The sequence below is a fragment of the Molothrus aeneus genome, chromosome 8 (assembly GCF_037042795.1).
Source record: "Molothrus aeneus isolate 106 chromosome 8, BPBGC_Maene_1.0, whole genome shotgun sequence".
In the NCBI taxonomy this organism is placed as follows: Eukaryota; Metazoa; Chordata; class Aves; order Passeriformes; family Icteridae; genus Molothrus; species Molothrus aeneus.
Window position 1 is genome coordinate 2877300 of NC_089653.1, and position 25013 is coordinate 2902312.

Here is a 25013-nt window from a genome sequence, read left to right on the forward strand (position 1 = left end):
GCGGCTATAAGAGGCGCGGCGGGGCCGTGCGCGCTCAGTGGGTGAAGCCCCCAGGCAGAGCGCGGAGCTCCGGTGCCGCCCCCGCCCAGCCGCCCCCCGTGCTCAGGTGAGGCCCGGCTGCCCCGTCCCGCCGGCCGTGAGGGTGCCCGGACGGGTGGGTCGGGTGGAGGGAGCCGTGGGGCTGGGCGGCTGCCGCGCGGTCGGTGGTGGGAGGGGGCGATACGTGGCAGCTCTCCGCCGCCCCCCGCCTTCCCCGCGGCCAGGGGCCGGTGTCTCGGAGCTGCCGGCCGGGGTTCCCGGCCCTTACGTAACGGGAGCCGGCAGCCTCCGGAGGGGGGCGGGAGGGCGCCGGCGCGCCGGCTTCCCCGCGGCTGGCAGACTAAACACAGCCGCCGCCTCCCTCTCCTCCTCCTCCTCCTCCTCTAGGAGCTGGGAGTTGTCCTCCCCTTGGCCGGGTCGGCTCCGGTGCCGCAGGTGGGCTCCGGCCCCGCTCGGTGGCCCCGCGGCTGGAGCGCCTTGCCCGTGCGGCCGCGGGAGCTGCGAGCGCACGGCTCGGGGCTGGGAGCGATGGAAAGTTACTCGGCGTGAGCTGTGCGCGGGGATTGCGCCCTGGGGAACGCGGCTTGCCTTGGTTTCCCTCGCCGCTGCTTTGGGTTGGGCTCAGCCAGCTGCTCTACGTGGAATTTTGCATCTGCCTTTGTAGTAAGTGATACCGTTCCGTTTTGATAGGATCCAGCCTGACTGGCAGGAGAAACTCTGGAGCCTTCAGCATGCTGAAGAATATAATAAAAATATAATAAATAGTAGAAGAAAATATATAAGTATACGAATACTAAATTATATATAACAAAAATGTCACGTGTATTTAAACTAAATCTTCCAGTTTGCCTGAAAAGCTGCCTGCTCCCATAGGGAAGATCCTTCGGGATCGCCCAGCGCTCAGTTTCACTTCTTTTCTGGCTTCAGTAAGAGGCGAATGCAGAGTGCTGAAGTGTTCACTTACTTACCAGTAAAAGTTCAGCGCTCGAGGTTTTAGTGAATGAAAGGCATTTATTTACTTGGTTACACGAGTGAATCCATGCAGCTCCCCACAGCGCCAGGGGCTGTTGGTTCGGGCTGCAGACGGTGCTCTGCCAGGGGCGGAGAGTCAAGGTAATGAGTTCCCGGCTTGTCTGGGAACCAGACTGGCCTCTGGGGACAGGGATGTTCCCTGTCCCACTGCCCTGCTCCTCGGACCTTTGCTGGATTCCTTTTAATGCCTTGGAGCCAACTGATTTGACCTGGAGTATTCTGCACTGCTTCTGAAGTATGTGCTGACACAACCAGTACTCATTAACTTTCTTTCTCTTTGTTTTCCTCCCTGAGCCAGCTCTCTGACCTGTGCAGATTTAAATGCTGTTCCATTATGAAAGGCTTTAAAATCTAGCCTTAAAAGCTGTAATTTTTGGGGCTTGCACATAGATTGCAAAGTGCCCAGTGCAGTTTGGCAAACTGAAATGACAGGTGGTGAGTTCCACTTTGGGAGGAGTGAGGATAAGCAGAGGTTTATAGCAGGAAAGCCATGCCTTCATGCTGAGGTTGATACAGATAAGGCAATCCTTTTTTCTTTAAAAGAGTAAACTCAGTGGAAGAACCCAAGTGGTCATTGGTATTGTCCTGCTTTCTTTAGAACTCACAGAATCCCAGAATCTCTGGGTTGGGTTGCAAGAGACCTCCAAGATCATTGAGTCCAACCCAGCCCCAACACCTCAACTAAACCCTGGCACCCAGAGCCACATCCAGTCTGTTTTTAAACACATCCAGGGGTGGTGACTCCACCACCTCCCTGGGCAGCCATTCCAGAACTTTATCACCCTTTGTGTAAAAAACTTATTCCTAATATCCAACCTTGGTGCAGGTTAAGCCTGTGTCCTCTGGTTCTGTCAGTGCTGGAGAAAGAGCCCAGCCCCCCCTGAGCACAGACACCTTTCAGGGAGCTGTAGAGAGTGACAAGGTCACTTCTGAGTCTCCTTTTCTCCAGGCTGAGCACCCCCAGCTCCCTCAATCACTTTAATATCTGAAAATGTTCCTAGATATCTCTGTATTTGCTCAGCTAATCCTTGAGCAGAAGGAGAGCCTCCTGCCTGGTGTGTCTAATAAAATAATTGCTCTATTCCATCCCCAGTGTTCCTTGTCTTGGCCTGGGAAGTTCAAACAGGTGGGCTCTGAGGGCTGTGTCCATTCCACCTTAGTCTGGAGGAAACCAAGGCAAAACTCACTTCAGTTCCCTGTGTATAAATCTCTGTACAAACACAACTCTGTACAAATACAACTGCTCTGTATTCAGCCATGAATGTTGTCTTCAGCTTGGGAGTAAAGGATAGGTAGAACACTGTCCTTGACTTTGAAATTGATTCTCATCACTTATTATGTTTCTATATAAATGTTTTTCATTTATATAAAATACTGTAACTTTGGCATTAAAGGATGCCTAAAGTGCACCCTGTTCTTTTGGTAGCAGCAATTGTAGAAAATCTTTCTTCTCTCACTGCTTGGATCTTCATTTTAAAACAGCCTTTGAACATGCTAGAGGAGTTGGGAACTGGATTCTGGTGCCTCTGTCCTGTGAGACCTTTAAGCAATGATGGCAGCTAAATGTTCTTAGTACTTATTTTGGGAGAGTTCTTTCCTTTTCAGCGGTATTTTTGGTCACATTGTGTCATGAGGCTGTAGCTTGGGTTGTCCTTGAGACAGGAGAGGTTTAGGGCAGTGAGCAGCTATCACTTCTGGCTCCATCTTCTCCTAAGCTCAGCTTAACTGGTCGAGGGGTTTTATTATTATCTTTACATACAGTGGGGTCCAGTAAGGATTGTGAGAATGGACCCATCTTCTAATCAAAAGTTGGGGGTCTTGGTGATAGAGTTTTGTCTCCTGGCCCTGCAGTGGCCTTCATCCTGAGCAGGTCAGTTACTCCTCACCTCAATAAAGAAGCTGGTTTGGAATTGAGTTAGAACCATTCCATGTTGAAGTAGCCCCTCAGTTTCCATTTTTTATCCTGTTTTCTCAGTCCTGGTGAGCACCTGGGAGCTTGGAGCTGGCAGTAAGGAGATTTGGCTAATGAGCATCTTCAGCCTTTGGTCCCTGAGCATGGGACCTGACTGTGATGAGGTTGTGTCATGTGTCACTCTGCAGCTCTCTTCGCTTGCCTGCTTGCACCTTTCTACTTGTAAAGCAGAGCTGAACTCTGGGAAGTCCCCAGAGAAACCCCTCGAAGTTACATCAGTTGAAATGGTGGTGTTGAAATTTGTTGTGTGCTCAGAGAATGTGCTGCTCTTGGCAGTGCCATTGCTCTGCTTGCTGCTTTGTTTCCCTTCAATCCATGTGTTTGTATCTGTGCTGTTCCCCCCTTCCCCTGCTGGTGTTTTGCTGTGTCAGTGCTCGTTCCCAGGGGAGGCAGGCAGCTCCTGTGTTGGAGCTGTCAGCTGCACTCCCACTTCCCTGTGTGGGCAGAGATCCCCTCCTCCCCGAGATGCTCAATTGCCATTTTTGTGGGACATGGCTGAGGAGGAGGGTGAGACTGACAGGAGTAATGGAGAGAGGATTTTCATCTTGTTTTACTTCATGTCACCAATGGGAAGAAATTAAAGCCTACTTACTTGGCAGCCTGTGAGTCTGGGAGATTTCCAGTGTCTATACGAACTGAGCTGTGTTTTCTTTGATTTGGGAACCTGTGGCTGGTCCCGCTGCAGTGGTTGGAAAGCTCTGCTCCTTCTGAAATTCCTCCAAGAGTGGGAGATCCAATTCCTCTGGGCAGCCTCTTCTAGTGCCTAAGTGTGAGAAACTTTGTGTTTGTACCTCCTTGGAGTTGCCCTCATTGCATTTTGTGGCTGTGGCAGTCACTCCTGCTGTGTGCCTGTGGAGATAAGGAGGTGGGAATAAAGGTTGCAACAGTGTTTGCAGAAGCCTGGTGCTGGAGCAGGCTGCAAAGGCAGCTGGAGAAGAGGAAAACCAGGATGGAACACTGTCACTAAGAGAGTAGTGGAGAGGAAACATTGTTTTCTTCACCTTTTTGGTGATTCGGTTTATTGGTTTTCCTTTGTGGTTTGAAAAAGTTTCATCTTGATTAATACAGCAAAAAAGGAAACTTTCTGAAGCTTCTCTTGTGTTTCACTGAGTGCAGTAAACAAATAGCTCAGTGCATTCCCAGTGCTGATAAAATTGGCAAATATTTACGATGTAGTAAAGCTGTTTGTGCTTTGTCACCGATTCACAGATGTGTTGGCTCGAGTGCTCAATGAGCAGGAGGCACTTGGCTTTCTGCAGGGTGAAACAGGAGCCAAGTGGTGTTTTCAGTAAGAATGGAGGTGGACATCAGTGGGTTTTTGTGAGGTATGTTTGAAACAGCCTGCTGGCTGCCTGTGGGGAGGAGGAGGTGAGGAAGGCTGCTGTGGACAGCAGGGCTGCTTTGGAGCATTGGTGAGGGGGAGAGAGGCACTCCAGGAGCCTTCTCTGTCCAAATTCTCACTTTCCCAGGCAGAAGGCGAGTTGTAATGTGCCAGAATGCATCAGCCCTTCAGCTGTGGTCTGGCAGATTTTGGGTGCTTTACAAGAGCTGGAGGCTGTGCTGCTTTTCTGGGCTCGTGTGTGTTTCCTGCTGTTGCTCTTGGTGCCAGTGGAGCTGTGCTGCTCCTGCCCCCTCCCCAGGCAGGCAGGCAGGCCCCAGAGGAAACCCAAAGCCCAGAGCCTCCCTGCTGCAGTGCTGGGGCTGGCAGGAGAGGAGGGAGCTGCCTCCTGACCTCAGGTGCAGTGGGAGAGATTCTGCACTCCAGAGCCAGGGATGTGTTCCTGTTGGTACCAGCACCTGTGCTTGGGATGGTTTTTATTTGGGTGTAGCTTTTGAACTTCCCTGGTTATGTTTGCACATTTTTTGGTGTGAATACCACACCTGTTGTTTGCTTGATTAAGGTTATGCTGCTTTCTTCCCTAAACAGGCCAAACTACCCTGGAGCTGAGCTTGTTGCTTTTTTCCTTTGTTTTTTTTTTTTTTTTTTTCTTCATTAGTTGAGCTGTTGGAAGAGCTGTAAATCAATTTTCTCCACGCACTGGAGCTCATTTTTTTTTCTGACCAGCTACAATACGTGAGAGTTTAAGCTTTTGTTTGGGGGGAAAAAAGCAAACTTTGTGAATTCCACGACAGCATAATTACTCCTAAAGTATGCAGGAGCCAGGCAGTGCTGGGCTGCTGAAGGGATCAGGATCCTGAAAGGCTTGAGCTTGGCAGCTGGCCCTGCAGAAAGCACTGCCTGTGAGTGCTCAGCCAGCATCCAGGGACAGACAGAGCTGCCTTTTGTGTCAGGTGTGGAGCTTGGCTCCACAGAGGCAGCAGGAGCGTGCACAGAACTCCCTCTCTGGACTGCTCATGTGGGTTTTCATTCAGACCTGCTCCACTGGCATCTTTCTGACTGAAAAAAGGAAACTTGTTTTTCCCATTGAGTGGATGAACTCGATAATGACTATTTTAAATTGGTGTTGTGGGCTTTTTTCAGTGCTTGATGGTTTCTTTCAGTGCTTTTTGCAAAGCAGCTCTACCTGCAGCGTGCCTTAGATGCCAAAAAGAAGAGTGCTGGTGAACACCTTGTCCCTGGGCTATTGTTTTTCCTCAGGTACAAAAGTCAGCAGGAGGGACTCAGTCTGTGGGAGCTGCTCAGGCTGCCAGGGTTCTGCTGCCCCTTCTGAAGGTGCACTCACTCTCTGGTGAGCAGGGCTTTTCACCTCTTTGTGTTTCTCTCACAGGTGTGTGGTGAGGTGAGAGCTGTTGAGCAATGGCATTCAAGAAGGTTTGGTGTGCCCTAGCCCTGGGATTTCTGCTGCCTTTCTCTTGTGCCCACACGGACTTCTTCACTTCCATTGGTGAGAACTGCTTTGGTGTAGCCAAAAGAGTTTCTTGAGAGCCCTCAAAGCTCATTCTGCAAGGATGTGTTAATCATCCAAGGCCCTAATTGGTACAGAACTAAACCCATTTCCTAGTTCTTACCATGTTATTGGCTTTTCTTTGGGGAGAAATGAGCTTTAAGCTCAGGGTGGTCTAATGAGCCAGGCTAGGCTTTGTAGTCACTATTTATTCCTAAGGGTGTTGGAATTGCAGCAGAATTTTGGTGCTGCACATGTGTGGAAGGGGGTGGTGAGCTGCCAAGGGCACATCATGGTGCAGTATGTCTGGGCACTGCACCCCTTTGTGCTGAACCACTTCAGCTGCCTGCTTGCAGGAGGTGAAGCAATTATTAATTAATGCCAGGGAGCCCTTGAAGTCATGGATATAACCTTAAAAATAAAGCCCTGGATTAGTGGTGTGTATCAAACACAAAGGCTTTGTGTATATCTGTAGCTTTCTCTTTATTTGCTCTACATTATGTATGCTTGGATGAAAGATTACTCTGTGGCAAACTATTTCCTTTTCCAAATGAATCCTAAATTAGTTCTAATAATAAATATGCAGTATTATATTAATTTCCATGGCAACAAGCTTGGTCCAGCAGGAGATTTTCTCCTTCAAAACAAAAAAAAAAAAAGGCCTTGCTCAGATACTCCTTCAGGGTTGTTTAAGCAAATGCAGAAGGACTTTTGGGGAAGTAGAAAAGAGGAAAATGCCTTTAATTCTCAGGATTTTGTGGTTCTCCTTGACTCATCACACTCATTTTTTTCTAGGTCATATGACAGACTTAATTAATACAGAAAAAGATCTGGTTGTGTCACTCAAAGATTACATTAAAGCAGAGGAAAGCAAGCTGGAGCAGATCAAAAAGTAAGCAGCTGGTGTCACAATGCTAATGGTCAATCATTTGAGTCCATCCTTATGCAAAAAGTGCTTCCTTAAGGCTGATTAAATGTGTGGAATTTTTTCTCTGGGGCAAAGCTTAAAGTAGCAGGTTTTGCTGGGTGTTTGTTGTCAGTTGTTCCCTTTCAGCACTGCTTGGTGCATAAATAAGAAAAGACCTGACCATGTGAGGAGCAGAGCCCAATGTGTCAGATTTTATCACAGCTAGAAATAAACATATTTTATCACTGAACAGGATGCTTTCCTTGCTTTCACAAATATGCATAAATCTGTCTTGAGGGTGTTGAAACAGTCCTAGATGGAGGAGTGGATTTTATCTTGGCCTTTGTGTGTTACTTTCTGGTGTTCCACCACCCAGGAAGAAAGATCCTCTTTGTCACTTGAAACACAGGCCTGGAATTGCTGCCAGGTTTGGAATGTTACAAGGAGATTCTTTACAGCTACAAATTAACAAGGAATTGTGCCAGGGCATCCCAGAGTGTGTAAGCACAGCTTATTGTTGCAGCTCTGTTTTCATTTTATCAGAGGTGCTCCCTGGGAGGTCAGGAGGGTTTAAGTAACTGTCATGGACATTTAAAAAGAAACTGGGAAAAAATGCCAGCGTTGTGTGTTGGCACCTGGAGGATACTGGCAGCTGCTCCTGCAGTGGGAAATGCAGGCAGGGTTTGACCCTGAGCCATGTGAAGGCACAGGGTGAAGTTGGTTCCTTCAGTCTTGGCCTTGCTCTGAGCTGGAGCTGGTCCCCAGCAGCTCCTGTGGTTTGGAGGGAGCCCCTCACTGCTGTGGCTGCTGGAAATCCCCCGGGGGCTGGCAGAGTGCAGGAGAACAGGCAGGGGCAGTGGGGAGAGGCAGCAGAGGCACCTGTGACAGCTGTGAGCCCCTCCCTGCCAGGTACAGCCTGCAGCTCCCAGCCAGGCAAAGCAGGTCCTGGAACAGGAGCTCCAGCTGATGGGCACAGCCCCCTCCAGGCTGCACACTCTGGGTTTGCCTTCTTGCTGCACTTTGGGATTCCCTGTGGGGTGGGGCCCCTCAACATCAACTTAGCCTCATTGCAGGGTGCTCCTGCACCTCTTCATGGTGTACAGCTGCTTACCTCTCCTTTTCCCCCTCTCCTTTTCCCCCTTTCCATCTGTGCTTGTTTTGGGGCACCTTGGGGTTGTGAATGACTTGTGGTACTTAGAGAAGTTTGAGTTGGAGCTGCAGCACCAGAAACTGGGTCTGGGTTCCTCATTTGGGGCTGTGAGATCTCCTGATGTTGCTTCATCCAAGCTTTCAGCATGGAAAGGAGCTTTGTGGTGAGAGGCAAGGGGTGTCTCACAGATGTAATGTGTGTCTAAACATAAACAATTAGAGCCAATATTGAACTGCCTTTCTGTAAGCCTTAGGGAGAAAAAGGGAATGATTGCAAGATTGCAAATGCGGGTAAAGCTTTGTTTTTGATTAGTCCTGCATGGCAGCTCATAATGGAAGTGCTGGCACTGTGCTTTTGGGGCTTGTAGGAAGGAGTTCCTCCAGCAGGGTTCCAACGGGGCTGCAAGAGCAACACAAGACTTGGGCTGCAGCTGAGGAAGAAGATTTAATAAAGGAAAAGGAAGTAGCCCTTCTTGTTCCTTTTAGAAGAACTCTAAGTATAGATAATGCAAAGCTTGCAATTTTGGTTGGCTTTTTTATTGGTGAAGACATTTGAGTAGTTTGCAATCAGTTCTCTAGCACAGCACCAGACCTCTGTGAGACTTTAATGAATATTTTCATTCTAGATGGGCAGAGAAGTTGGATCAGCTGACAGCTACTGCCACAAAAGACCCAGAGGGGTTTTTGGGCCATCCTGTGAATGCATTCAAGTTGATGAAAAGGCTCAACACAGAGTGGGGTGAGCTGGAGAGCCTGGTGCTCAAGGACATGTCAGATGGTGAGTGTGTGTGCCTGCAGCACAATCCAGCATCACTGGCTCACTGCAGGTGCTTGCCTGTTGCCTTTCACATGTCAGGGCTTGGATTAGATTTGCAAATCTGCTTTTGAGACTGAGCATTTGTGGAACTCATCTGAATTAGTGTAGTAAACACTTAATTGCTGCCTCTTTTCTTCAGCAAGAGTGGGAGCTCTTTAGCAAGGAGCAGGACATGAAATAGTTGACTGTGAAAGACACTTAGCAAAAGGAAGCCAGGCTGGTTATAATGGACCTGGGAGACTGTCTCAACAGCTAATTAATACCAGATGGAGGTTTGTAGGAAGGAATTATAAGAAAGCAGAGCTTTCAAAAAGAAAAGGCTTAGTCTCTGATAAGGATTCAGCACACTCAGCTTCCCTGTTGCTGTGAGAGGGGCTGAATATGGCAACAGAAAAGGCTCTGCACCTGCCAGCCAGAAATCTGCACCAGTGTGTCTTAAGCCCTTCTGAAGGGGTGGGGTAAATAAAAAGTGTTTATTTTTGATTTCTCCTTTGCTTTCTTACAAAAACCCAAACCAAATGCAAACTGTGCAGCCTGTGCTGTGAGTTCAGGTCAGGCCTGTGTGAAGGTGGATTTTGGCTTTCCCTGGGGCAGGGAGCTCACCCAGTTCCAGGACAGAGGTGAGCAGTGTTTCCCTGCCTTTCCCAGGCTTTATCTCCAACATGACCATCCAGAGGCAGTTCTTCCCCAACGATGAGGATCAGACTGGGGCAGCCAAGGCCCTCCTGAGGCTGCAGGACACCTACAACCTGGACACAGACACCCTCTCCAGGGGGAACCTGCCAGGTGAGAGCCATTTGCATTTCCTAAATGTCCTGATTGCAAATTGTTTGCTCTGTTCCACCTTGTTTAACTGCTCAGCCTGAAGGGAACATTAGGAAGGGGTTGAGCTGCCTAAAATTAATGAAAAAAAATGGTTTTTTTGGTTGAAATCTGCATCTTTCTTCTAGTTATGGTAAGATAATCTAGTGTTAATAGTTTCTAATAAAAATCAATAGCAATAAAATCTTGCCTGGGTGGGGTTTTTTTCCTTGTGTTGCACTGGCAGATGCCTGGTTTTATTATACAACATAATGCATTTTAACAAGTATTTTTGAGCTTAAACTTCAGGGATTGTGTAAACTGAAGAGCAGAAGATGCTGCATGCACAGACTTGAGCCTCTGTGGCATTGCCTGAGCTGATCTTTAATAGGCTGCTCTGTGCAGGAGAAGACACAATTTCTCTTTTTTGTCAGAAAACTTTCTCTGCTGAGTCTTCCTTGTTTTCCTCTGTTGAAAAATAGTCCTGTGCCAGCTGGCAAAAAAATCAGCTCTGTACAATCCATCTTGTTTTTGCAAGTGCTCATTGTGGTCAGATGCCTAATAAAATTAAGAGTAATTGGCTTTATGTGTTATGATGTATAACCTTGCTTTTTGGCTTTGGTTCAAGACCTGCTCAAGGAGCTACAGATTCCTCCTGATGCAGTGAGCAGCTCATTGCTGTTTTCTTCAACCAGCACAGAAATACAAGGGGAGGTTTTGCTGCTTTTGAAGCAGTGAGCTGTCCAGACTGTGTGCAATCAACTGTACTGGCAGAACCTGGAAATTCTGGAGGATAAAAAAGAATAGCTTGGACTCTGGAGAGCTCCAGAGGAGAACTTCCTATGTGGTCACTTGTTTGTGCTCCCTTTCTTCATTCCCAGGGAATTTCTTTTGGTCCAGAATCTCAGCTACTGCCAAATGATTGTGTCCTTGGAGGGTTTGCAGGTTCAGGCTCAGGAAGCTGCAGTTGCTGTCCATCACAGGAATGGGCAGCAGGACAGCTGCCCCCTCTGAGCACTGCAGAGCTGCTGTGAGAAACTCAGAATGGGTTAAGATGTAATCAGGGATGTAATTCTAGCTGTTAGAAAACACTGGCAGGTCCTGTTTCCCTTTTACAAGATAAAACTTGGTTTTTCATAGGGCCTGTATTTCTAGAGGCAAAAATAGGAATCTGTAATTTGCCTACTAGTGCTTTAATCTTTCAGAGGTCACTTAAAATGTTTCTAAAAATGACTGACTTGAAAAAAAATCCCAAGCAGCTGGGAATTTACTCCCTGATGTTTTCCTTCTCCTCCCCCACCAAGCTGTCACTAACAAGTCGTGGTTCAGTAACATTTTGAAAGTGATAATGTGATGTCCTTGAAAACAGAGTTCTGAAACTTCAAATTTGGCTTCTTTTTTTTTTGCCTTTTTTTTTTTTTTTTTTTTTGCTCTTGCTGGAAGTGGTTGGGGTTTTGAGGAAGGAAGGTTTGTTTAATTTGATTTTTCACTAGTGGTAGAGACATTTAGCTGTTCCCTGGTATTCTGGCAGTGGAAAGCTGCATCTGAGTGCTTGTGTGCCAGGGATTTACAGGCTTTAGAGACTTCCAGCAAACAGCTACTGCAGAAGGGAGCTGTGGGAGAACAGAAATAAAACCCTGCTGTGAGGAATGAGAAATAACTCAAATGTTTCTCAGAGCACAGGTCTGGAACCCTGTGTAAACTCTTTTGTTTTGCTCTAAAATACCCAGGTGTGAAGCACAAATCCTTCCTAACAGCTGAAGATTGCTTTGAGCTGGGCAAGATTGCCTACACAGAGGCTGACTACTACCACACAGAGCTGTGGATGGAGCAAGCCCTGAAGCAGCTGGATGAGGGAGAAGTGTCCTCTGCAGACAAAGTCTACATCCTGGACTACCTGAGCTATGCTGTGTACCAGCAGGGGGACCTGGCCAAGGCCATGGCACTCACCAGGCGCCTCCTGGAGCTGGGTGAGGGGCACAGGGACACAGCTCAGCCTGGCTTTGTCCTGGCACTGCAGCCTTGCCTGGGATCTGACTCCTATATGCATTTGTAAAGTGTGGTTTTACATTTTGGATGGGGATTTGATCCTTTGGACTGAAGGGTTTTCCTGACTTCTGTCCCTTTACCTGTCTGAAATCTGCTTCTCTCCCTACATTTTGCTTTCCTGGGTTGAGATTGCTTCCCCTTAGGTAGAGGCAAAACCAAAATTAATGACATTGAAACTAAACTGGTGATGCTGACATCTCTGCAGATGGTTTAAATACAAATTCAGCATGGTGAAGATGAAACACTTTTAAAAACAAGAAATACAGAATACAGGACAGTGAGATAAGAGTCCACTTCATGAAAAATGAAAGCATTTATTCTCCTGTGAATACTCCACTGACTGACTGTGTAATGGATGCTCTGGGAAGCTCAGAACTAACCCTAACATAGCAAGAGCCACTTATTAAAGAACTGAAGCTAATTCTGTAAGTTAAAGAGCTTTGTCACCAGAAATCTTAAATCCCACCAGGCTGTTTTCAGGTTTTCAGTCAGTCATGCTGTGCCAGCTCTCTCCCTGTCCCATTCCCTTGTCTCTCCCTCTGAAGTGGGGTGGGCTGGAGTGGCCAAACCCTTTTGCTCAGTGTGGGACCCCCATGTGCAGTGAGGTTGGAGAAGCAGTGGTGTGCATCTGTTTCCTTTTGCTTTCTGTGAATAAGCACTTCTGGATGATTCCTCAGGGGCTGGAACCCTGCCAGTGATCCCCGTCTGTTTCTCTGTCCATAGATCCTGAACATCAAAGAGCAAACGGGAACATGAAATACTTTGAGTACATCATGGCTAAAGAAAAAGAGGCAAACAAGTCCAGCACGGATTCAGAAGAGCAGGAGAAGGAAACTGAGGTTAAGAAAAAGGATTACCTGCCTGAGAGAAGGAAGTACGAAATGCTGTGCCGTGGGGAGGGGCTCAAAATGGTAAAGTGGAGTAGACTGTTCTCAAATGTTTGAAACCAAACAATGTCAGGAATTTGTGTGTGGTGTGCAAGCAAGGAAGTTGTTAGAGCAGCTGGATGAGTGTGCAGAGCTGAGGATCTTGTGTTGGATTTCTGCCCCCTTTGGCCTGTTCAGTAGACAGAAAGTAACACTGCCTCAGGCACTGCTGGCTGTCTTGGAAGTGCTCCATCCGTGTAATTAATTGAATAAGGATGCTGGAAGTCCAGAGTTACAGACAGAATTAAATAGGGTGGTGTGAGTAGTTTGCAGTCAGTTCTTTAGCACAGCACCAGACCTCTGTGAGACTATAATGAATATTTTCATTCTAGATGGGCAGAGAAGCTGGATCAGCTGGGGTGTTTTTTTTAGTGATGAAATTATCTTAGTAGGGTTGTGTAAAGTAATTCTTGCTGAAGTATTGTACAGCAACATGAAAGTGCAGACAGCACTGACCCCTCAAACTGAAATCATCTTCTTAACCTGTCACATAAGGAGGTGGGGAGAGTGAATTGTTTGTGTGTCCAGGATGTGTTCTGCCCTTGGAGATACCAATGTCCTGTGGCAGTTTATTGTAAATCAAAGAGGAGAGAATGATGCATCTGACTCCACTGATCTCAGAAGGCTAATTAATTACTTAATTATACTACACTATATACATTTCATCTAAACTGAATCTGCCAAGCACTCACTCTGCTCACACCTGCACACACTCTTCTGAATCCATGACTGTCACCCAACAGTCCCCACACAAACACACACAGCTGGCCCTGATAGGCCAAGGAAACAAAACATCCTCACTTTGGGTAAACAATCTCCACATTGCATTCTACTTTGGCACAGCATGGGCACAGCAAGTGAGAAGAATTGTGTTTTCTTTCTCTGAGGTTCAGAGAATGTGAATCTCAGAAATCCTTGGGAAGAACTGTGCCTTGCTTTTCTCTGTGCAATGTGGCAGCAGCAGTTGTCTGAGAGCCCTTGCTGTGCTCCCTGCAGACTCCCCGCAGACAGAAGAGGCTCTTCTGCCGCTACTACGACGGGAACAGGAACCCCAGGTACATCCTGGGCCCCGTCAAGCAGGAGGACGAGTGGGACAAGCCCCGCATCGTTCGCTTCCTGGACATCATCTCCGACGAGGAGATCGAGACCGTGAAGGAGCTGGCCAAGCCCAGGGTAAATGCTCCCCCTTCCCTGCCTCTGGAACCTGCAATAACTCGTGTGCTGGCTGTGAGTGTGAGTGTGAGTGGCTGGCTGCTCTGGAGGGCAGGGGTGTGCAGTGAGCTCACACCTTGCAGCCCTTGAAGGAGGCTGGCAATTCTCTGTGGTGACTGGAGCCAGGTCCCAGCAGTGCAGGATTGTCAGGCTCTTCCAGCTGACACAGTTTCTGCTGGTTTGGATGAGGTGGAGAATGTCCTCCAGCAAGAGTGGACTGGAGTATTCCTGACCTGTGTTTGGTTTTCTGCTTTTGCTTCTTTTTAAGTCTGGAAGGGAAAGGCAGCCATTCCTCTGGTCCTGGAATGCCACCTTATTGTATAGACAAGAAAGAATGGTTATATTCTCCAGTTTGGTGTAAGACTGGCTGCTGTTGATGCCTTGAGAAGGCTGAGCTAGAACAGAGGCCAGAGAGTTAAAAAATAAAGCAGGGATTTATTAAAAGGAAATCCTCAATGGATCCACCTTGGGCAGCACAAGAGCCCAGCCAGGGCTGCACCCAAGATGAACCAAAATGGTCACAAAATGAACCCAAGATGAACCAAAATGGTCACAGAAATGGATGACTGGTCACGGGGTCTCACACTTTTATAAGTTCTGCTCCATTTGCATATTGGAGTTAATTGTCTAATTACAGCTTTAGGTTATGAAGCCCCATCCTGCTTGTTTTTCTCTCTTCATTCCACTGTTGATAATGCTCTTGGGCCTGAGATTTGGATCACTTGTCCTTGGTCCCCAGCTAGAGAAGGAATTGTTTTGTCTCCCTACTCTGTGAAGAGAGCTCACCATCCCCTCATATGAAGCTCAGAACTACACACTAAAGCAGCACAGAATCTGAAGAATATAAAAGCTAAAACTTGAGGCCATCACCGTCTCCAGGCTTGGAAGCTGCCTGCAGATAAAAGAGCTTTAAGAGAGCTGGACATAGTTGGTGGGTTTTGGCTTCTCATTGATGATGGTGGCTCATGAACCCTGTCTGAGATACTGGATGCAAAGGTTGTTGTTTCTCAGAGAGGAATAATCCAGGGCAGCTCGAGTGTCTGAGAGAACAGGAGTGTCCAGGACAAACAGCAAACTGATGGAGTTGTGTTCTGTATCCAATTGGTGCAACTCTGCATCTTCAAATGTACACTGAAGATGTAGTTAGTTAAATTAATTTATATTTCCATCAATTCTAAAGACTTTAACTCATAGAAATGTAATTTTCCTGCTTTTTTCCTTTGCTTTTGGCTTAAATAGCTTTTGAGCTGAGCTGAGCAGATGGAGACCAGGGGAATAAGGGCATTCAGTGCAGGAGAAGCTGTTGGCTTGGCCAAGAGCTGTGGTTGTACAATGAGCAGCTGGGCCTGAGGCTGTCCTTGGCCTCCCAGGGAGCCTAAAGGGATCTTAAAGCTCCCTGAAGGCTGAGGTGTTGGACACTGGGAAGAATCTCTTCACTGAAGAGTTTGTCAGGCTCTGGTAGGGGCTGTCCAGGGAGGTGGCAGGGTCACCATCCCTGCAGGTGCCCAAGGAATGGCTGGATGTGGCAAGGTGGGCACGGATCAGAGGCTGGAGTTGATTATCATGAAGGTTTCTCCAGCCTCAGTGATTCTGTTCTGAGGTCTCTGAGGTAATGTTCTGAACTGCAAGCAGGAAGTGCAAGCTTTTCCCCCCACATACCCGTGAGGCATCTCCTCCTGCTGCCCTGGCAGGCAGCTTTGCTGCAGGGCTGAAAATCAGAGCCTCCATTGCTGGTCTGGAGCTGTTGGAGCTCCTTTGCTGCAGAGTGATGCATCCACACTGTGGAATGTGACCAGACCACTACTTGACAGAGTAGAAAACTGTCAGTGTGTGACTGTAAGCTCTGAGCTTGCTGAGGTCGCTGTTTTCCTGTCAAACACTCAGCTCATGGCAAAGACTTGGAGACCTTTATGGCAGGAGCATCTGTATGCAGTTACTGCTCCCTTATTCCCTGTGGCTGAGGCCTTGCACAGCTCAGCAGCAAAAGGATTTTGTTCTTGGAGACCTAAAGGTCATCTCCTCCTTCCTGCTGCTGCCATCCTGTGGGAGGAGAGTGCTGATGTGTGCCCAGCCTTCTGCCCTGCTGGCAGGATGAAGCCTCCTTATTCAGCTCTGCAGTCTCACTGGAATTGTAGTTTGTGCCTTGTTTTTTCATGTGTCTGCATGGGAGGAGAGCAGAAGCAGTGTGCTGGGAGCTCCCAGTATCTTTTCTTGTAGGTATGGAGAGGCCTTGGCTTGGTTGGTTTATTTCAACAGTGGAGAAATGCTTCTGATTGTTTGGGAGTTGGCATGACATTGTGCCTTTTGCAAAATTTGGGCTCTGCATCCCAGCCTTTGCAGTTATGAGTGATGGAGAGTGCCTGGCAATACATGAACCAAGCTAAAGGGCACATGTGAGGTTCTGAGTTGGAATATTAACACAGATGGGAAGGCATGAAGTAAATGGAGCACAGCAGAGGGAAAGGAAAGCCTTGAGGCAGGAGTTCCCACTTTGTGTAAATGTGACCATGGGTGAAGCAGAAGTTTGTGGGAGCTCAGTGCTGCTTTTGGTACAGGAAGGATTGAAAAGGAATGGTTTATTCACCTGTGGCTTATGGTGCTGCCTGGATTGAATCTACCTGTGAAACCCCTCATGCAGGGACAGGACAGTGTAACAAAGCACCACTTGTCCCCATGCCACACTGCTGTGCTGCTCCCAGAGCATTTCACTACAAAAGAAATCCAAGCTGCTGTAGTTTGCTTTATTCAGACAACCATTCTTACTACAGACATGGAAACAGCACTTGTGGAAAAAACCTTAAAAAACCAGACAAGAAACCTTTCATTTAGTAAAGCTGGAGCCTGCCCTGGTTCCCTGTGGCCCTGCTGGGCAGGGCAGGTGCCAGGGTGGTGGCATTGTCCCCTGGCCAGGCTTCTGAGTGCTCGGAGTGCTGGGCTGCAGATTGTGCTTGTAATGCAACTTCTGATGGTTCGCTTCACAGCTGAGGCGAGCCACCATTTCAAACCCCATAACGGGAGCCTTGGAGACGGCACATTACAGAATTAGCAAAAGGTAAGAGAGCTCTGCCCCAGGTGTGGGCCTGCCAACCTCAGTGTGTACGTCCTGCTCATGCTCAGGAAACCAGCTGGGCTGGAGAGACAGCTTGCAGTCCACCTTGTGATTCCCTGCAGATCTGTAACAGGCTGGTGCTGCTGAGTTTCTCAGTCTTTTCCTTCAGCTGGAAGTTCTGGGGGTGTGTTTTGATTTGTTCTTTCCCTTTTGGTCGCCTTCTCAAGTCTGTTTTTTCAAGCGAGTCTCTGCAGTCAGTGTGAAAAATACAAGATGCCACAAAACCTTCAGTAAAATCTGGGTTTTGTTTTTAATCTATACATTCCTTTCCCCTTGCTCCTTCTCACAACCAGGAATTGTCTTCCCTTTCTTTGGAAAATGAAGCAGATCTCAAAATGCCTCAATGGGTGTAAGAAATGCTTCAGGTCCTTGCTGTGCACACAGACACACATCTCCTTGTCCAGGATAATCCCACACTCCCAGCTGAGCTCCTTTACCTCCTGCCTGACACAAACCTGGCAGAACACAGGCTCGCTTCCACCGGGCTCCTGGTTCTTTTCAGCTTGTCCATTAAGTACTACAAGAGCTGAATTTAGCCAGTGCTTTCCAAAATTGGCTGGATCTGAAAGAAACCACCTGCCCCTGCTTGCCCTCCCTTGGTTTTAGCCATGGTAATTAAAGATTGGCTGCACAGGCCATCAGCACTGAGCCAAAATTCTGGGAGGAGTTAAAGCTTCTGGGTGAGGAGGAATTGTTTGAGAAACTCAGCATCATAAATTACTTGTAGAAAGTCTTGATTTTAAACAAACAAACAAAAAAATTTAAAAAAAAAGGAGAAAAATAATAAAGGGAGGAAAAAAGTGAAAGGACAATCTAACCAAATTATTCCAACCAATTTGTTGTGATTTGGACATGGCAGCTGCAGCTTGTGTTGCCCTTCCAACCATTGCCAATATGCGAGCATCGCATCCGGACCAATCGGAACCTTTCAAACACCTGGGGCTTGGCCAAAAGCAGCCTGCAAGGTGGGTAAGCCTTGTCCTTTCTCTTTTTGTAGCTGAGCCGTGCTACTGTTCATGACCCTGAGACTGGGAAACTGACCACAGCACATTACAGAGTCTCTAAGAGGTAAGGGGAAGGCATTCCTTGTCTGAGGAAGTGTGTCCTGGGGCTGTGCTGCTTCAGCACAAGGATTCTGTGTCACTCTCCTTATTCTTCAGCCTTTCTTTCCAAGAGAGGGGCCCAAGCAAGTTGAGCTGTCACCTAACAAAGCACGGGGGCTGCTGAAGTAGGGATTAGTTGTCAGTGGTGGCATTCCAAGGTGGAAGTGCCCTCTCTGGCTGAGCATGGCTTGTGTGCTGTGACTAACACACTAAACACGGGTGTGGGGCTCTGCTGGCACCCAGTGCAATGGGGCACCTGCCTGGCTCACCCCTGCTCCTCAGTGCCCACACTTGCTCAGAGCTGGGAGCTGCTGGGGTTCCTGGCAGCACTGCCCAGTAAAGCTAGGGGATGATTTTAAGGGATTTCCATGGTGGAATGGTGGAAGGTAGAATAGAAACTCAGGGTTCTTCCAGCTGCTTTGACAGACCCCTGAACTTGGAATGGCCTGGAGCTGAAGGGCTTTGATTTAGCTGTGAATTGCTTCAGAAAGGTAAAAGTGCTTCCAAATGTGGGCTCACAGGAAGGTGACTGATTCAGGAATGATGATAAGTCTCAGGAGAACTGGAAAACCACTGGAGCCTTAAGGCCACCTAAGGCCACTCTAGTGGCAAGTTGAAAACTTTTTTTTTATACCTCACACCTTAGCAGCACATGGGTCTGTGTGCTCATTGGCACGTGCAGGTAATGGGAATCCTCTGGAAATTGTCTGGGAAGCTCTTACATGTTTGCTCCTTAAAACTGACCCCATGGAAGGGCTTTAGGAACATTCATCTTCCTGTTGGACATGTGTTGCATTTAATTTTTATTTCTGGTTTAATGTTCAAGTCTGTCCATGTCTTCTATCTTGGTTATTTGTCACTGCATATTTGGCAGGTTTAATTTATTCACTTGTGGGGTTTGTCCTCTGTGCCAGACAGGTCTGGAGTATTTACTGAGGAAACTCCTTCATCCTTTTGAACATCCCCTCATGTCAAACTTGCTATGCTAATGATGGGAATTGGAGAAGGTGACCAGATTGCTGATGGAAATTGGGATGCATAATTGGTCCCTACTTAAATAGATGAGGCTTAGTGAAAGAACTTTTTATTTTGAGTTGTGATTTTTCATTAGTAGGAAATGTTATTCCCTGAGGTAGTGCAGATGCCACGGTCAGAAAAAATAGTACAAAGCACCACCCAACATTAAAGGCCAATTAAAAAAAAACAGGATAGGGCCTGGGGAATGGAACCCTTAAATTCTTAATGAGGTTTGGTGCTCAAAAATGTGGGACTTCCTTCCAGTGCACCCAAGGAACTCTCAGAATTAAATCACATTTTACTGAGCTCTAAATTTTTAAATTCAATATCTCACTGGAAACTGGAATTAAAATTGTAGGGACACATCCAAGAAGTTGGGGAAGGCCATTTTTTGAGGGTAGGATTTAGCCTTGGGGTGTGCAGCTCCTGCTTCTCCCTGCCTTTGCTTTCCTCCCTGTGCAGATTTGCAGGATGGGTATGGATTCCCAAGGGAACCTGACACCTAAATCTGCAGTGGGAGGCAGAAGCCACCCCAGCAGCCTGATTTGGAGGCCCTGTGCTGTTCCTGCTGCCCTCCTGCACTGCCAGAAACCTCTTTCCCTTGGAGCTGCTCGAGCTGCTTCAGATTCCAGATGAATCATTGCTCCTGAAAACCAAAAAATGCTCGCTTCGTTTTTTTAATAGATGACTGCTTTCCTCCTCCAAACATTCCTTCCCAGCACATGCCCTCCTAAATTACAGCATTCCTGCCTCTGAGAGAGCTACTGTTCCCTTGGTGGGACGTGGCAGCTCTGTGGAGGGAGGCACCTTGCCAGTGTGTGCAGCACCAGGATAAACCCACCCACTCACACACTGCTTTTACAGAGAAAAACTCCCTTTTCCCCCTTCCCTCTCCTCCCAGCAGGCAGCCTGAGCTTGCAGCATGTCATGCTAAAAGTTTCCACTTCAGAAATACCAGGCTGAGCTTTTACTCACTCCCTGTTGTGTCTCTGCTGGTATTTTTCTGCACACCAAGTGTGGCTTAGAAGGCTTTTAAACACAAATCCCAGTATTTTGTGGCCAGTGACCTACACAGAAGTAGTGTTGGGATGTAATGTCTTCTCCTAGACTGACCAGTGCAGCTGAGGAGATGAGATCTGGGGGGGATGTGCTCTTGTGTGTTCAGTAGCTCCAGAGAATTCTCTGGTTTTTCCTTAATGTACTGCTTAGACTTTAAATTATTTCTGTGTAGAAGCTTCTGCCATTCAAAATCTCTGAGGTGCCTCGTGCAGAATTAGAAGAAGGAGGAACATGGGACATGTTGTGGCTGTCCCCATCCCTGGCAGTGCCCAAGGCCAGGCTGGACAGGGCTTGGAGCAGCCTGGGACAGGGGAAGGTCCCTGTCATGGCAGGGGTGCAATGGGATGAGCTTTAAGGTCCCTCCCAGCCAAGCCATGTCTCGATTCCATGAGTCACTATGATTATTCCTGACTGTTTGTGATCCATATCAAAGTTGTTAAAAGCCCCCCCAGTGTGAATTCAGCACACTAATGGAAGCATTAAATTTTTTATAACAGTTCAAGTGGGTCAGCAAAACACCAAACTTGTGTGGTCAGGGAACTGGGGGGTTGTGTGGTGCTTTTTAAGGAAATACCAAATCCTTCTGTAACTAAATCAGGGATATCTTGGCCTGCCCTGCCTGTGGCTTCCCAGGAATTGTCCCTTTTTTGCTGGGGTCCATCATGGACTCAGAGGTGACAGCTGGTCAAAAAATAGGACAGAATGCAGTGAACCTGGAAGTATGTAAATATTAAAAGAAAACAAACTGCTGAGCATGTTGAAGGCTGTTAATGTTGCATCTCCTGCACCACTGGCCAGGGGAGTCTTTCTCTTTTTTTGATAGACAAGGGCAGGAAAAAAAAGCCAACTTTGGGTGAAGAAATTGTTTTGAATGAGGCAGAGACCTTTATCAGCAAGGGAGCAAGCTGGGAGAGCAGAGAGGAGGGAATGTGAGACAGCTGGAATATTCTGAGGCCAGGCAAAGCCATGGCTGCAGCTTGCATGGCACCTCCAGGGTTAAATCCCCCTGTACCTCTGCAGCACTGCAGGCCTCCCTGTGGTTTTGCTCAGCACCCAGCAGACAGGCTGGCACTTGGAATATGGTTTCAATTCCCTGTTCCTCCACCTTTCATAGGCTTTCTTTGTATGTGGAGGCAGTTAATTTGATTTTTAAAATACATACAGTACTCTCCTTCCTGAAAGGCTGCAGTATTCATTGCCATCTAAATAACCAACAGAGCAAGAATGCTTGGGTTTTGCTTTCTTTGGGTTTCTTGGGTTTTTTTCCTTTATTAACAGACTGGACAGAGGCAGAGAGGGCCTACAGTGAAGCTGCTGGGTGTGTTGGGGCTCTTCTTGTGCCTTAAATGTGAGGTTAGGGCTGCTTGTGAGCATTACCTGGTCACCATGGCTGTGTGGCATGGCTGCTTCTGGGGATTTTTGTTTGCTGAATGCTTCATATCCATGTCTTAGCATCCTTCTGCCACCTGAAACCAAAGGAAATTGTGTTGTAACACCTCCTGTACTAACAAGTGTTCAGCAGTGGATGGGCCTGGGGATGTGTTTGTGCATGTCTGTCCTGAGAAATCAGATTTCTTTTATCTCATAGTTCATTTGTCATTTAAAAGAAACGCTCGTAGAGATTCTGTAACCTGTGTCAGTGCCTTGTGTCATGTCTCATGCTACTGTTCCTCCCAGACAAAGTATTTGGGGATTTATGGTTTTTTTGAAATGCAAATCTTAAAACTTAATTTAGGATAGATGTGAAGGTTGATTTGAGTAAAAATACATGGATGCTGCTGCTGATAGTTTCCAGCTGGGCTCTGGGCACAGGGGTTTGTGTCCAGCAGGAAGCATTGCTGAGCCCAAAAGCTGAGTTAGCTGCTAGAAAAAAAGGTAGAAATACCTATCTCCATTTTCCTGCAAAAAAAAAAAAAAAGGAGGACAACAAGCCCCAAATCATCAATATTATCACCCATATTAGTGCAGGGGGCTGCCAGGTAAAATGAAGGTGCAGTGTGCAGTGACTGGCATGGGATGAATCAGATGAGCAGCTGTGGAAAAACTCTAATGCACAGTAGGAGACAAACATTCTGAAAGATGCTTTTGGAACTGAGGTTGACCTTCCACATTAAAGAAAAAAGGTGTGGGGGGGTTAGTTTGGGTTCCCCCTCCTTAAAAATCATTGTGTACCTGAAGTATGTGCTAAATACCAGAGTTATAATAGGCTGTGCTGACAGCAATTGTTCCACTTAATGCATGATTTGGTTGTTTCAGAATGATTTTTAGTAGCACTGCAGGGGGAAGTGATGAGGAAGGGCAGCTCCCAGAGACCTGGCCTGGAGGTGTGGGACATGTGGGGAGCTGAGTTCCAGCTACACAGACAGAAACAGTAACTCACCTGCTCCTGTCCCAAACCTTCCTTCAAAATGATCACCCCAGGGGCTGAATGAGCTGTTGGGAGCGGGGTAAGAGCAAAACTGTGTGTGCCTGGTTTAAAAATCAGCTTGAAGCACTGTTTGTGACACTTCCTTCAGCCCAGTGGGGGAATTCAGGCCCTTGGCTACAGAGCTCCCTTACACCCCTGCTGGAACTGGTCTTTCAAGGAAATGCATTCATTAAATTCAGAGCTTTGTAACACCCTGAAAATACTTCTGGTCATGCCACCAAACCCTTGAGAAGTCCTCAAAAGCAATGTCCCATTCCAAGTGCCTGCAAGTGTTGTGCTGTCACTAACTGTCCCCCCCCAGCGCGTGGCTCTCGGGCTACGAGAGCCCGGTCGTGTCCCGCATCAACACCAGGATCCAGGACCTCACAGGGCTCGATGTTTCCACTGCAGAGGAGCTGCAGGTAAGTGCCAGCTTGGCCTTGCTGCTGGGTGCCAGTCACCATTTCAGCACCTCTTGTGCTTGCTCACGTGAGGTGGCCACAAAAAAACTCATTTATTTACAGAGGGGGAGAAGAAGTTGTCTTTGCAGAGCAGCTGTTCGGTGTGAAATGGCTTTTGGGGCTGGAAGGAAACAGTGATAACTGAAACTCTGGATGTGTAGTTCCTTTTAGAAACTACTTCCTTTTATTTAGTCAAATAAACTGAGTTTCATGGCCACAGGGTCAAACTTTGCTGCTGTTGGAGGCAGTTAAAAGTTTAATTCAGGGAAGGCCACCAGAGTGTCCAGTGTCCCTGGGATGTGGGAAACCCTGGCTGTATGTGTAACTTGAGTAAAAGTGCAATTTAGAAATGCTTTTGTTTGTTGGCTTGGGGCCTTTAAATGAGCAGCTGCCTCCCTGACTGTGAGCAGAGCACGAGGACTTAGAAAGCAGGACACCCACAAAGCACTTCTGAAACCTGCTCCTTGCCACTCTGTCAAGGTTCCTGGTGATAAAATGGCCAAGGATCTGGGGGAAAATTGATGTTATTTTTTTTATAACCAATTGGCAAGAAGGACAGGGAACCCTCTTTATTGACACAGTCAAATTCAGGTCAAAAAGTGGCTTCAATGTGATGATGTAAAAGCACTGTGACACCGTTTTAGAGACAGGCTGAAAAGTTTTCTGTAGAAGAAAAATGCTTTTCTGCCCTGGGAAGCAGCAGATTCTTACCTGGAGCATCCTGCAGTGCCACTCTTGGATGTGCTCCTGCTGCTGACAGAGGCTTGACATTTCCTGGGGCTTGGTGTTTAAACTTTATCTCTGCAAAGGCTGTAGCTGACAGCCAAACTCTTGCCTGGCTAAAGACTGATTTACTAGATCCTGTGCTTCTCCTCCCACTGTAGGTAGCCAACTACGGCGTAGGAGGCCAGTATGAGCCTCATTTTGATTTTGGAAGGGTAAGTCCTGCTTTGTCTTCACTCTTTCTTCTTCACAAGCCCTGTGTTTCTCTTTTTCAGGTGGCAAATTATGGAGTGGGAGGACAGTATGAGCCCCACTTTGACTTTGCACGGGCAAGTAAAGAGCTGGAGGAGAGCTAGACCTGGTGAAGCCTGGGCCTCTGGGCTGGGCACACTCTCTGTTCTTCCATGTCTATTAAATTTTGTGGCTCTTCCACTTTGCTAATCCATGTCCATGGAGAAAGCCCTCTAAACCACCAGCTGAAGCTGTGGAGGTTGCTGCCTGTAAGCTGAGTGCCAGCAGACTCCTGACAACTGGAAGAAGTCTTATCTCACTGTCCTTAATTTTTAAATTGGATTTAAATTCCCCACCTGTTTTATTCCAGCTTAAATTGCAGACTGCTGAAATTCAGTTGGTTATTTACTGGGCATAATTCTGTGTGGTTTAACCCCTTCAGATTAACCTTAACCCTGCCAGTCCCAGCCACCAATTCTGAATCAGGATCTCTGCTCTGTAAGCACCTGCTCCAAGGCATTGCAAGTGATTAACAGGTTTTGTTTGGAAACACTGGGGTTGTTTCCAGGAGTAACAATTGCTGGAATTTCAGTGCACACAAACTGTGATCATAGGGGGTGGGTTTAGAAACAGAGGTGTGAGAGAAGTTGGTATCAAAACTCATCAAAATGGGGTTCATTCTTGTAAGTGGAGTGCTGGACACTTCTTAGTTGCCTGGCTTGTCACTGAGGCTTCCTCCCTGCTTCCCAGCTGGAATCCAGAGTGGAGTGTGGCAAGGAGGTGTCCCAGCTGACCCTGGCACTGAGAGCTGCCCTGCCTGCTGCCAAGGACAAGGGGGATGAGTGTAATTAAATAATTCAGTTTGCTGTGAGGAGGATTTATAGCCTCAGCCTCAGACAGCACAGTTGTTGTTACCCATTAGAAATCTGGGCTTAATGCCCTCCCTCCTTGTCCTACAGAATTTCAAAGTGCCTGGTTTATTTAAATTGATAGATTCACTCCTATTGCATTCCTCCCCTCCTTCCAAATCGAGGGGTTGGATTAATTCTTCTGCATGAGTCTGTTCTGTGCTGCTGGCTCAGCAGCTGTGTGTCATTGGCTGCTCTCAGCAACCAAAAAGAAATGCTGATGGAATCTGCCTGCTTTTGTTCAC

The 25013-nt window shown here is 47.4% G+C and overlaps 1 protein-coding gene and 1 long non-coding RNA gene across 6 annotated transcripts in view; one reads left to right on the top strand and one right to left on the bottom strand.

The window, feature by feature from the left end:
* The window catches only part of P4HA1 (prolyl 4-hydroxylase subunit alpha 1), a 29466-nt gene continuing 4453 nt past the window's right edge, over nt 1–25013 (top strand). Inside the window, exons 1-11 of one of the 5 annotated variants that reach the window (XM_066554312.1) lie at nt 1–106; nt 5773–5889; nt 6685–6781; nt 8572–8723; nt 9411–9548; nt 11294–11533; nt 12336–12523; nt 13535–13711; nt 16732–16802; nt 22768–22867; nt 23791–23844. In XM_066554312.1, the coding sequence (XP_066410409.1) occupies nt 5802–5889; nt 6685–6781; nt 8572–8723; nt 9411–9548; nt 11294–11533; nt 12336–12523; nt 13535–13711; nt 16732–16802; nt 22768–22867; nt 23791–23844 (1305 nt within the window). In that variant the 5' untranslated portion in view covers nt 1–106; nt 5773–5801. Of the gene's footprint in view, nt 107–617; nt 703–5772; nt 5890–6684; nt 6782–8571; nt 8724–9410; nt 9549–11293; nt 11534–12335; nt 12524–13534; nt 13712–16731; nt 16803–17856; nt 17928–22767; nt 22868–23790; nt 23845–23904; nt 25010–25013 lie in introns of those variants that run through there. The other 4 variants (XM_066554310.1, XM_066554314.1, XM_066554313.1 and 1 more) reach the window with 4 other exon arrangements.
* On the bottom strand, nt 16478–24741 carry LOC136559258 (uncharacterized). The gene is made up of 2 exons (XR_010783992.1): nt 21416–24741; nt 16478–17047 (listed from the first exon to the last, which is right to left on the bottom strand). It is a non-coding gene; the product is annotated as an uncharacterized lncRNA (long non-coding RNA).